At 49.2% G+C, this 12753-nt stretch overlaps 1 protein-coding gene across 1 annotated transcript in view; it reads right to left on the minus strand.

Annotated features, from left to right (window-relative positions):
• Positions 1-110: 110 nt before the first annotated feature.
• Positions 111-12753, minus strand: part of LOC128275674 (tyrosine-protein phosphatase Lar) — a 95186-nt gene continuing 82543 nt past the window's right edge. Inside the window, exons 12-16 of the mRNA XM_053014256.1 lie at positions 8072-8211; positions 4772-7977; positions 4546-4678; positions 308-724; positions 111-179 (exon numbers count right to left, since the gene is read on the minus strand). Coding sequence (XP_052870216.1) covers positions 111-179; positions 308-724; positions 4546-4678; positions 4772-7977; positions 8072-8211 — 3965 coding nt within the window. The remainder of the gene's footprint in view (positions 180-307; positions 725-4545; positions 4679-4771; positions 7978-8071; positions 8212-12753) is intronic.

Genomic DNA, 12753 nt, shown 5'->3' on the forward strand with positions numbered 1-12753 from the left:
AGGCGGCCGAAACGAAACTAAATACCAACCTCGCGCACCGGTTGCGGATGATAATGATGATGATCTGGGGGGGTGGTGGTGGTGCCAAATCTCGGGTGGTCTCTCCCCGCTTAGGTCGCATAGTGATCAAACGAACCGAGATACTCGAGCGCCGCCCGGTAGCAGAACTGATACTGGTCCTGTGGATGAGAGAACGATGCGGAGAAGAAAGAAACCAGGTTTAGCAGGTCACAGGATCGACTGCACAACAAACACATTAGAGAGCCACAGGGAATGGTATGCATGCAAAAGAAAAAATGCCACATACCTCCGTCTGCACCATGGCCGGCCGCTGCGAGCGCAGTATCCGGACGGTTTGGAACACATCCAGGACGCCCTCGTACTGCATGCGCTCGAGCACGATGCTGAGCGAGATGAAGACGCCGGTACGGCCGACGCCCGCACTGCAGTGCACCGTGATCGGGCCGTCCTGGCCGAACTGTTCCTTCGTTTTGTGCACCTGGCCGATGAAGTCGATGAAACCCTCGCCCGACTTTGGCACGCCCTGCTCGGGCCAGTCGATGAACTGGAACTGGCGGACCGTGCGCGACGAACCGTCCCGGGCATCCGTCACCTTGAACTCCCGCAGCTTGTACTGCGGCATGTTGTACTCCGCGATCGGGTCCACCACGTAGCACTGGTAGCGCACCGAACGCTCGTGCGGCCAGTACTGGAAGCATTTTTCCTGCAAACAGACAGACAGACAGACGGGGAGTCAGGCGTTTGGATTAACCTTTTCCGGACACGAATGTACTGAATGTGAGGATTTTTGTTATATTTTCCTAAATTAGATAGCTATGAGCGATCCGAATTTTTGGGATCCATGTTGCGTAGATTCCGAGAATATTATCTGTCAAAGTTGAAAAAGTGATAAAAATTACTCTTCAAAAGCAACTTTTATCAGCTACTAGCAGATCCCGGCGCGCGTCGCTGAGCCTCATTTCATCCTTATTTCTCGATTGGGAGGCGTTTTAGAGGACTTCTTGGTGGGGTATCCGAACAGCTTCGCTTTTCGCTTCCCGTTACTCATACTTTTCAAACGATCGGGCTTCCCGGTGACGTATTCGTTCAATTTCCCTTCCCGCCTCCCGTTACTCCTCCGTTTCCCGGTGACGTATCCGATCGGCTACCCGTTGCATACATGTCAAAACTCGCACCACCTGCGTTTGGCTGAAATTGCTTGAAAATTATCCGAGCTTTGCTAACATTAACCCAGATTTTGTATGGGAGCCCCCCTTTGTAAAGGGGGGGAGGTGTTTGAAACTTTCACCACAACATTTCCCCTTCCCCAAAACTCCCGCCTGCCGAGTTTGGTTCGATTTGTTTGAAACGTTTGGACGTAACGTATGGGCGTTACGGTACGTTACGTTTGTATGGGAGCCCCCCCTCCCCGGAGGCGTGGGAGGGTCAAACTTTCCTATTCACAATCCGGGGTCACAAAACTACGCTGTGCAAAATTTCACGCGGATTGGTTCAGTAGTTTTGGAGAAAATGCGGTACAGACAGACAGACAGACAGACAAACAACCATTTTTATATATATAGATTTTAACGCGATCGTTCGCACAGTTCTGCTATGATAATATTATACATTATTCGAAAGGTAATAGATCCTTCTTTGATCTGAAAAAGTCAAGTATCCACGTTTGGCATTGCTTGTTCATTTTTATGGGGAATTAGTATAGAACACTACTGAAAAATATCGACTTTGGTATTGCAGCAAAATTATTGCATTACAATTAAAATTTAGGTAATTTTCAATTATTTCCAGTAAGTTTTGTATCCGTCTCAATCGGTCCGTGTCCGCAAGGCTTGTTACCTTTGTCTAAAATAAATATAATATAATAATAATAATAATATAATAATAATAATAATAATATAATAATATATAATATAATATAATTTGTCAGGGAAAATAGGTGAAACAACTATCTTGTATTCGAACAACCGAATGTACTTTTTGAAGTTTATAAGTATTTGCCAGTTTCAGAAAAAAACGTTTGTATAGAACTTTGTGCATTTTTTATGCCTTTTTGAAGTGCAGTATGGGTAACTGAATATGTGTATTTTTTAGGGCATATGCATTTTAAGGTAGTTGTAAGGTAGGTTTAAGGTAAGGTAGTAAGGTAGAAAAAATATGTTCATATCCTGATCGTGCGAGTACTGTTCTTAATGTAGATAAAGATTTGATGGAAAGGCTTAGGAATATCTTAATAACCATTAGCAGCGAAAAAACCATACTCTTAGTTTTCCTGATATAGTTACAGTTTTTTTTATCATGGAGAAAAACATTAATGACGCTACCGCGATTGATCATATACACTCTGTCAACTTTCTATAGCCGCACCCACATTTTCAACGTATCTTCCAAACCGTCTTTCCGATTCAACTTCTGGTTTTGGGACTTTTTTAATTACGCAAATTTATGAATAAACCCATTTGGTTGTATTGAAGTTTTATGATTTCTAGCTTTTTATCGACCAAATACGATATAGGCACTGTCAACTTTCTATAGCCGCACCTAATAAAATGATCAATATGCGTGGATTTTTTTCAAGTCTCAGTATTTATTATGAGGATTAATAGTCAGTTGGCTTCCCTGATCGCTGAATGACTTGGAAAATTCTGTTTGTCATACTGTTAACCAGGTTTTTCAATATTTTTCGGTCCATATGTTTCCAAGCTTCCAAAATGGATGCTTTAAGCTCATTAATAGAGCTGTATTGCTTCCTATCCGTATAAATTTGTATAACCAATATTCCCCAGACATTTTCAATTGGATTTAGATCCGGACTTCGCGCTGGCGACCCAAGCAAATTGATTTTATGGGTAGCAAACCATGTTCGAGTTATCAAACTGGTGTGAATGCTAGCATTATCTTGTTGAAAAACCAATTTTTTCGGCGGTTGGCAGCTGTAAACGGGATCAGGCCATCTTCTAGAATCTGGATGTAATCGTTAGAGTTCATTTTACCAGATGTAAAAGCCAGACTGATCTTGCCCGCAGAGCAAAACCCAAGCTACACCATCAGAGATCCTTCTCCAAAGTCACTGGTGGAAAAGTACTCCGGATCTTTGCGTAAATCTCGCCAGTAGCCTGTTAGACCATCAAGCCCATCCAAATTAACCTTTTTTTCATCAGAAAAGATCACCTACACGAAAAAACCAGAAAACGGAATTGGTTCTTTTGATACAAAATATGCTCTTGAAAAAGCAGAAGAAAACCCAAACATACCATGTCCCACCGACTTGCCATGTTCAGTTTCGCAAATTCTACACGTTTTTATTGGTGTAGTAGGCTTAGATTTGGTGCCTTGATCATTTTTGGTCGAGTAATATTCGGGCTGTTTTGCAAAACCTTGCGAATAGCTTCCCTGTTCACTGGCAGATCCAGTGTAGATTTGATTTTTGATAGCGATATTGTCGAATTTGACGCCAATTTAACAATGTTCCGCTTGGTTCTTATCGACATCTTGGATTTTTTCGGAGTACACTGCACAGTTGCATACCGTTTAGGATCCTTTAACTAATTACGGATCACTTTATCGGATCTCTTTATTCTTCGAGCCATGTCTCGAATAGCAACACCAGACTATTTGCCTCTATCAATCCTTTTTCTTTTCCACTTAGAACACTTCCTTTTGACAAATTTAAGTAATTCACTTGCAAAACTCGTTATGAAAACTACTCTCGGAAGCAAAACTCAAAGTGCGGCTATAGAAAGTTGACAGTGCCTATATCGTATTTGGTGGAAAAAAGCTAGAAATCATGAAACATCAATCCAACCAAATGGGTTTATTCATAAATTTGCGTACTTAAAAAAGTCCCAAAACCAGAAGTTGAATCGGAAAGACGGTTTGGAAGATACGTTGAAAATGTGGGTGCGGCTATAGAAAGTTGACAGAGTGTATTAAATCAAGTAGATAATATCGGTCCTAGTTTGGATAAAGAAACAAACTAATGTAAAATACGGGAAATTCCGTTGATTCTATATTATTTGAACACTTTAACAAAAAAGAGAGCGGGACGGAAAACGCAAGACTTAAGCACGTGGACACAAGATAACACAAGGACAAAAGACTTAAGACATCTGGTTCGGTCGACTTCCGACGATGAAGTGACATTTACACACGTCGTGTTTGACAGAAGTCATATTAGAGGCTGCGTACACGCTTCGAACTTAGGCTGCGTTACAGGAAGTCTACACTAATAAGTATTCTATCAAACGTTTAAATAAAAGATCGTGGGTTGGATACTTCGGAAGGTAAAAATGATTTGTTTCAAAATTCCCTCAAACGCAATGGGCAAAGCTCCTCCACCATTTTATATCCTCTTTTCTACACTCAAAGGGCATTAGATTTTTATCAGAAATTCGATATTTGGGGACGATTATGCATTAACACGCTTTAGTGTTATGCAGATTGCATAGCTCAGTACCTTGCACTTGAACGTGTGTATTACACATAAAATGTTGAAAACAAAAACGTTGCGTCTTTGTGTCGACTTACCCGTCCCATTTCCTTCAGTTTCGTCAGCATCACCACGATCGTCGAGTTGTGCTCCCAGAGCATTCGCCAGAAGTCCTCCGCCGTTTCCTGCAGCGGTCCTTGGGCGGCAATGTAAGCGTTACGGTACCGATATCTGTGAAATTATCGAACGGTACACGAACGGTTTGTTAAGTTAGTTCTAGGACTGTCAGCGGTCTATGTGCCGCGCGCGCGCCACTCAACTTACCCATCGACGAGGCTGGCGTTGATGTAGTCGCTGCCCTCGACGCCGCGGATGGGCGTGAGGCAGACGCGGGACGACTCGTACGGCAGGATGTGGACCAGCCGGTTCTTGTGCTTGTTGCACGGCAGGTTGGCGGTGACGAAGCGCGTCGAGTCGGCCTTCACGTTCGACAGCTTCTTGAACTCCATCTCCATGCCGGTAATGTTTTCGCCCGGCTCCGTCTGCATCAGCTTCTGGATGTGGTTGTGCAGGCTGCGGGCCGGCACCTCCGTGCTGCCACAGATGACGGCCTCCATGAGTGCGTCGTGGATGAAGATGTACTGGTCCTCCGTCTGCACCATGTAGTTGCGCTGGGCCCGCAAGCACGTCACGTGCCCGTAGATGTCGATCGTTTTCTCGTACTTCATGCGCTCGAGCATCGAGTCGATCACGATGTAGCACCCGGTCCGCCCGACGCCCGCCGAACAGTGCACGATGATCGGGCCCGACTCGGCCGGGGTGAGCGATTTCGTGCGCCGCAGAAACTGCAGGAACGGCGCCGGATGGTCCGGCACGCCGTGGTCGGGCCAGGCCGTGAACTGGAGCTGCTTGATCTCGCGCCGCTCGTTGCTCCCGTTGCGGTAAATCTGGAACGTGCGTATCGAGTACGTGGCCAGTTCCTGCGTTTCCGTAATCGTCACCGTCATCGCACCGTACACCTCGGTACCGCGGGCCGGCCAGTACTGGTCACACTTGATGCGCGATCGCTCCTCAAGCCGCGTCATCATGACGATCGTCGAAGACTTCAGCTCCCAGCACATGCGCCAGAAATCGCTGAACGTCTCCTGCAGCGGTCCCTGCGTTGCCACGTACGCGTTGTGCTTCCGGTAGCCGTCACAGTAGTTCGCGTTGATGTAATCGGACCCGGGCACACCCTCGACCGGTGGCAGAATCACCCGGCTGTGATCGTACGAGGTCACGTTGGCGTACCGGTTCTTCGGTTTGTTCACCTCCATGTTCGAGTGGTCCCACGTGAACTGCTGGCCCGGTTCGATGCTTTCGTACTCCTGCGAGAACTTCAGATTATCGTTCGCCTTCAGCCGCTCCACGTGGTTCGTCAGCTCGGAGATCGGTATCGGCGGGTGGCTGATCATGCCGGGCGTCTGGAAGTTAAGCCGCCGCATATCGACCGGATCGGTCGGTGCGGGTCCCGCACCTAGATCGGCCGCCATCAGGGGTCGCGTGACGGCCGCCTGGTCGGGCGCTTTGCACGGTTGCCGGCGGCGGCGCACAAAGTACACGACGAGGAAGCACACCGAGAGGGCCATCGCTGCAATGATCGGTCCCACGACCCACAGGATGCCGGGTTCCTCGTTCTTGCCGCGGATCAAAATCTCCGGGTCTGGGTTCACGTTAGGGTTGGGCCGGTGCGGTGGCTCGCCGGTCGGTGCTTCCTTCATGTCCAGCGCCAGAAACTCGGAGAACGGACTGGACGTGTAGAGGTGCTTCTGGGGTGTGTCGACGACGGCCCGGACGAAGATTCGGTATCGTTTGCCGCGCTCGAGCTTTTTGTTGGTAAAGTTGTGGTTCGTCTCGCCCGATCCGAGGTGGAACGTGTACGGGATGTTGCGCTGCAGGAACATGGCCGCTATGTAGGGCGCATTCGGGCGCTCCATTTTGGGGCGTGCCGTCAGCAGCTCCTCGGTTAGGAACTGATCCGGGATCTTGTGCAGGTTCGCCTTATCCTCCGGCACCACGATCAGGTAGTAGTGCGAGATCGGACCATACTCTTCCGAGGCCTGCGGCAGGATCACCTGTATCTCTTCGCCGTTCACCACACCATAGAAATCCGGCTGCACCATCGGCTGCGGGGCGGCCATCTGCGTGGTGACGGTGATCTTGGCCGGCGGTTTGTACGTGTAATCGGTCGGGATGGCGCTCACGTTCACGAAGTACGTCGTAAACGGGGACAGCTCGTTGATCGTGTGCGACTTGACGTGGCTCTTCAGCACGATCTCCTTCCGCGGTAGGATCTGCTTCTGCGAGATGCCCTGCGAGTCCACGAACTCTTTGACCGCGTCGAACGAGATCTTGTAGTTGATCGGATTCAGCCGGATCGGTGGCGCCCAGCTTAGGGTCATCGAGTGCGTGCTGACGTCGTGAGCGCGAAGGTTGAGCGGAACGTCCTCCGGTTTCACCTTCACCGTGGCCTTCTCGCTTAGCTTCCCCAGTCCGGTCCGATACATGGCGGCGATCGCCACCGCATACTGGGCGAACTTTTCCAGGTTAATCAGATCGGCCGACTCGGTCACACCGACCACCTTCGTCTGCCACTCGTCCAGATCCTCGACCGCCGTCATCGTGTAGAAGATCTTGTACCCGACGAGCTTACCGCGCGATGGCACCGGTTCCCACCACACCTCGACCGTCTGCTCGGACGTCGCGACGGCTTGCACCGAGAACGGCGCTCGGCCCATATCGCGCTCCGTCGTGATGATCAGCTTCTCGCTGAATGGACCCGCGCCCTGCTTGGTGTACGCCCGGACCCGTACCACGTACTCGGTGCTTTCGTCCAGGTTCGTGAAGACGGCCTTCCGCACCGTAGTGTTCCGCTCGGTGCCCAGCCCGTGGTCGATTTTCTTGTGGAACTGCACATCGTACCGTGTGATCTGCCCGTTCCGGTGTTCGCGGGTCGGTGGTTCCCAGGTAATGCACACGACGTCCGGCGTTTGGAAGCGCACCGCGATGCTCGTCGGTGGCCCGGTCGGTGAGCCTTCCGGCGTTTGCAGGTGCTTGACCGCTTCCTGCCCGATCCCGATATGGTTCATGCCGGCCACCCGGAACTCGTACTCGACGCCCCGCTCGAGGTCGCTGATGCGCTTCACGTTCTGGTGCGTCCCCTGGAGGACCTCCTCGTGGAGTGCCTGCTCCCGCACGCCCCACCGTACCCGGTAGCCCCGCAGCTCGCCGTACGTTTGCTTCGGGCGCTCCCATTCCAGCTCGATCGAGACGGTCGGATCGCGTTCCAGTATCTTCAGGGTGACCGTGGGCCGGATCGGGACGCCACCGGGTGTTTTGACCGTGATCGGAGCACTCCGGTCACCGTCACCCTTGCGTGTGAGGGCCGCCACCTGGACCGAGTACTTGGTGTCCGGCTGCAGGCCCGTAACGTTGTATTCCAGTCCGTCGACCACGTCAAACTTCATCGGTTCGTTCAGTAGTCCTTTACCCTGTTTAGAGAGAGAAGAAGGGAACATAAATCATATTTCGCCACGCTCTTTCACAAAAGCCGGGCCCAGAATGGCCCGGCCGCAGGACACTTACCTCGTCCCGCATTTCCTGCACGTGGATGTGGTAACCTCGGATGATGCCGTTGCGGTTTTTCTCCTTCGGCGGTTTCCACGTCACGTAGATGGTGGTCGAGTTGACCGGGCTCGTCTTGACTTCCTGCGGATCTCCGGGCACTGTGTCGTGACGTGACCGATGAGCGATTGTGGGGGGACGCCCGGAGAGAAAAAAAAGGCCAGTTTAGTTTAAACGCGCAACGCGACACTGTCTTCCCGTTCTGGGTGGCAAAATCAAAACTCAAACGAATGGTCAATTTTAAAACAGTCAAACGGAAAGTTCGAAACTACAAACATATGGCTACGCGTTGCTTTTTTGGAACTTCGGGAACGAAACAATACTCGATAAAACGAAAGGAAAGCGCACTGCACTGCTGCGGGGGGGGACTAAACACCGGGAACTGGGCGAGACGGAACCCGCAGTCCCGCGAGAAACCGAGAAAATACACAACGAAAATTGGTACAAAATTTGACCCTGTCCCGATAAATTCTGGCTCCAGTAAAACTATCGGCTTGGCCGACCGCAGGTAAGGTTTAACTCGTTCGATAGTATTTATTACGTTGGTTCATTAGTAATGATGCCCCGGAGCCGGGGCTTTTACGTGATTAAATAATGGAGGCGTTTTCGGTGGGCAACCTGAACTTGATGAGCCGAGAATCCGGGCTCCACTCAGGGCTGCAATCTTCATCGTGAGACGGTGTTCCTTTGCTGTCCGTTTCATTGGAAAAAGAGTCTTTACCGAGTGGTTTCGAAGGCAAATTGAAGGCCCCCTTCTTTGAACGCTTGGAGGGTGTTTGAAATTCACCGCAGGTGCCAACGATGAGCGGGTCGCGCTGCCCTGCCCCGGTCGGTTTCTACGCCAGCAATTTCGTTTGGACAGCAAAGTGGACGCCAACACGGTTTTTAGAGTGGTACCTACATGGGCGGATGGGCGAAATGAAAAGCCGGAATAGTTGCGTGTCGAGGATGCCAAAAAGGGTGGCAGACCATTTTACAAACGCCATGCTTCTTCTTTCACCAGTTGAGTGCGGAGTGCAGCATATGAGAGTGCTTCTCTGTCCTGGTGTTTCTAATTGAAGAACTACTTGTTGAACTCGCTCGAGAGAGAAGCTGCGGGCGAAAGATTACGAAAGTTTCAACCGGCGTCACCAGCGGAGACGAGCGCGTCGCCAACTATGACGATGCCTTCAATCGCAACCGCAACGCGCTCCCTGTTAATGCACCGGCGTATGCTTCGTGCTGACCAACAAAAACAAAAAAACCCGAGACCCAACGACACGCGATGCCGGGATATTGTGCGGACAACCAGGACCACCGTCCTGCGAACGGACGGCAGGAAATGGAGCAGCATGAAGAAAATGGAGTGCACCGAGTCGTAACGAGTTTAGAATGAACTGAATAATGATGTTCCGCGTGCCGTTCCGGAGAGCGACGTCCATGGGGCGAGTCGAGTGCTTATTTTTCCCCGACCAAACGTGGTCACACTCGGTGAAGGCCGGCCGGTTGGTTGGTCCCCCCCCCCCCTACCCGGGTCGTTAGAGTGGGCCGAGGATGCTGCAAAGTTGCGTCAATCGAAAGAAATGCGCGTGACCAGGCCGGAGTTGCAGTCCCGGTTGCACCCGGATGAAGTGGGATTTTGATGCGAGTTTCCAAGTGTCGTAGAGCGACACTTTGGCCGCGGCGCCGTGACAGTGTCATGTAAAGTATTTGCAATTATGGAGAGTATTGTTTAAGTTTGGGCCAACCTGGCAGCTCTGTGGTGCGCGCCTTTGGAAAGTTGCCGATTATCTGCCGAAGTTGGCGCGTCAGGTCGCTCGTTTTACACACCATTTTGTGGCCCCAGCTTATGGGCGCGGGATTGGAAAAGGGAACAAACACGCCTCCCAGTCATGAAACTCAATCACCCAAACTCAAATGGCAAACTCAAATGGCGGCATCACAGTTTTCAATTAGAGAAGCTCCGAAGCTAAAAGCTTAAACGTGACTCTTTGTCAAACTCTTTGAGTACGAACTGTCATTCTGGTGCATTTTGTAAACATTGAAGTGGTAAACAGTGGAGCAGTTCAGATGTGCGTGCGATTCTTGCTATTATATTTCGGAAATTTAAAAATGATTTCCGCGTACTACGTTTCCGATAGCGACAGTGACAGTGAAGGAACTTAAAATACAAAGATCCTTCGCAAAATATTGCGATGTAAATGTGACTCACTGAATTTTTCATCACCAAATTTGCGAAACAAATTTGAAAATATCACTGTCTTTGGACGTCGCAGCATAAACAATACAAACTAATTGATAAAATTAAAGACAACCTAACAGAACGGCTCTTTCCGTTGCGAAAAGTTGACGGAAGCCGGTTTGTCAAATTCGAGTCTCCGTCTCTGAAAACCTAAATGCAGTGACAACTCGATCAATCGACAGAAAGAGTTCATCCAGCAAAATGACGCTCGAGTGAACATTTGAGTGAAGGTTTGAGTTTCATAATTGACCCGACGGTTTCCTTTTGATGGTGATCTGGGCGAAGGAAAACTCCAACACAAAACTCCAACAGCAGGTCTAAAACTATGAAACCGAATTGTGTAAAGTGAAGGCTACTTTGGTACTTTTCATTATACTTTTTTGGCAACATTACATTGTTTTGACATTAGGAAAAAGATTTCATGTCAAAAAAAAGAATTATTTGCACCTTATCTTTGGTTAGACCATGTCGACTTTTGTCCCTGAAAATAACGTTTTGCGGGGATCGTTGCTTTTCTGCTTCCTGCTGAACAAAACAGCTTCAGAATCGCTTCAAATGCTGTCGAAGCTTTTTTTTAGAAGATCACATTGCTTTAAGCGGTTTAAAACAAAATTAAAAATGGCGATTTTGACTCCCAAAAAGGTCAAGGACGCTGAATTACAAGAACTATTGGACGAAAATGACACGCAAACGCAACAACAGCTCGCGGATGAGCTAAATGTGTCCCAATATGCCATATCCAAGGCCTTGGGAAAGATCCAGAAGATTGAAAAATTGATGAACACATGAACTGAACAGCAGGAAAACCGCCAGCCAGCCAGCTACAAAGAGAAGCCTTTCCTCCATCAGATCGTGATTGGGGATACATTTCATTCATTTTGAGCATCCAGAAAAGAAAAAAAATCATGGGTCAGTGCGGGAAAACCAACAACTTCGATTGCAAAACCCGATTGATCGATTATCATTCCTTTTCATCGATGGAACACGCATTGGCTGAGCAGCACTTCGATTCCTACGAGGAAGTCAAAAATTGGATGGTTAATTGGTTTGCTTCAAACGACGAAAAATTCGTTCGACGTGGAATCCACGATTTAGCAGAGAGATGGTTAGAATGGAGAAATATATAGCTTTGAATAAAATAGAATTTTTCGTTTCAATGTAATAAACATTTGATTTCTTTGAAAAAAAAACGGGTTTCATAGTTTTAGACCTGGAACCTAGAACGTTGCATGTACATTTAATTCACACACAGTCAAGGGCGTCACCAAAATCGGAAAACTTTCGACAAAATCGGTTTTCCAATCTTTAACTGCCAACACCATTAATGACCCATCGCCGCACGTACGCGCAGTTCCAGTGGCAATGTTTGAAGCGTCCTTTCGTCCAGGTACCGACCGAACCGAACCCTGGCGGCATACAAACTAGGCACCTTTATTGTGCACGTCGGATACAAATTAGGTATTATTGAGCTATTTAACGGTCAAGTAGCTGATCCCAAGAAGACAAAAAATAGGATCCCTGTGGCCATTAAAATCTTCCTGCGGCACCAAGACAAGAAAAAGATGCTATCGGCGGAAACCGGCGCCATTGTTTCATCCCGTTTGCACAGTAACACTCAGCGCCTCTTCTGCGAGTCTGCGGATGATAGTGTGGCCGCAGGACCAGGACCTCCAGAGCCAGGTGCAGTATTTTGTGCAGTCTGTGGATCGCCAGCATTATTCTACTCACACACCGGTGGTCGCCGGACCCAATTCCGGCGAAAGGTTGCCGATAAGCTTTAATCCAATATTATGTTACGAGCGTGGCTTTTCTTTCTGCTCACTCAAGCACAAGGCAGCGTCGCCGCGTCGATCGAACGCCACATTTAACTTCTAACCAACCCAATCCGGACCCGGCCCGGGATGGCGGGATGGCGGGATGGCCTGTCAAACGACCTGCCCGGAGCTCAACCGAGGGAACTGGAGAGGAAAATCCTGCCGTTGACGCTCGTGCAGGATTCGCGTGGCACGCGGTTCCACTCTTTTCTGCGGACGGAACGGAACGGAACGGACCGAAAACCCATTAAGAAAATGGCTCCCGTAGAGTCGTCTCTCCCACGGCCAATATGGTATTACTGCGGTTTCGGTCGGCAAGCGGCAGCGGTGTGGCCTGGGTTCGGGGGAACGGTACGGGAAAAAAATGAAACATACGAAACGAATCAGCGAACGAATCGTCGTTAAAAGTTATAGCGAAAAGCCGAATAGTGTTGCATTTAACATGCGCCACGCTTTCGGTTCATCCTTTCGGGACGAGATTGGACGACCTCGAACGGGCAGGTTGTCACGGGATGCAATCGGAAATGCACCGGAACCTGGTTGGGTTGATATGTAGTTTGTTTTCTTTGCCATTTCCTGTCCGGGGTGATCGCAACGGCGTGACACGC

Source organism: Anopheles cruzii, chromosome 3 (genome assembly GCF_943734635.1).
Source record: "Anopheles cruzii chromosome 3, idAnoCruzAS_RS32_06, whole genome shotgun sequence".
Taxonomy (NCBI): Eukaryota; Metazoa; Arthropoda; class Insecta; order Diptera; family Culicidae; genus Anopheles; species Anopheles cruzii.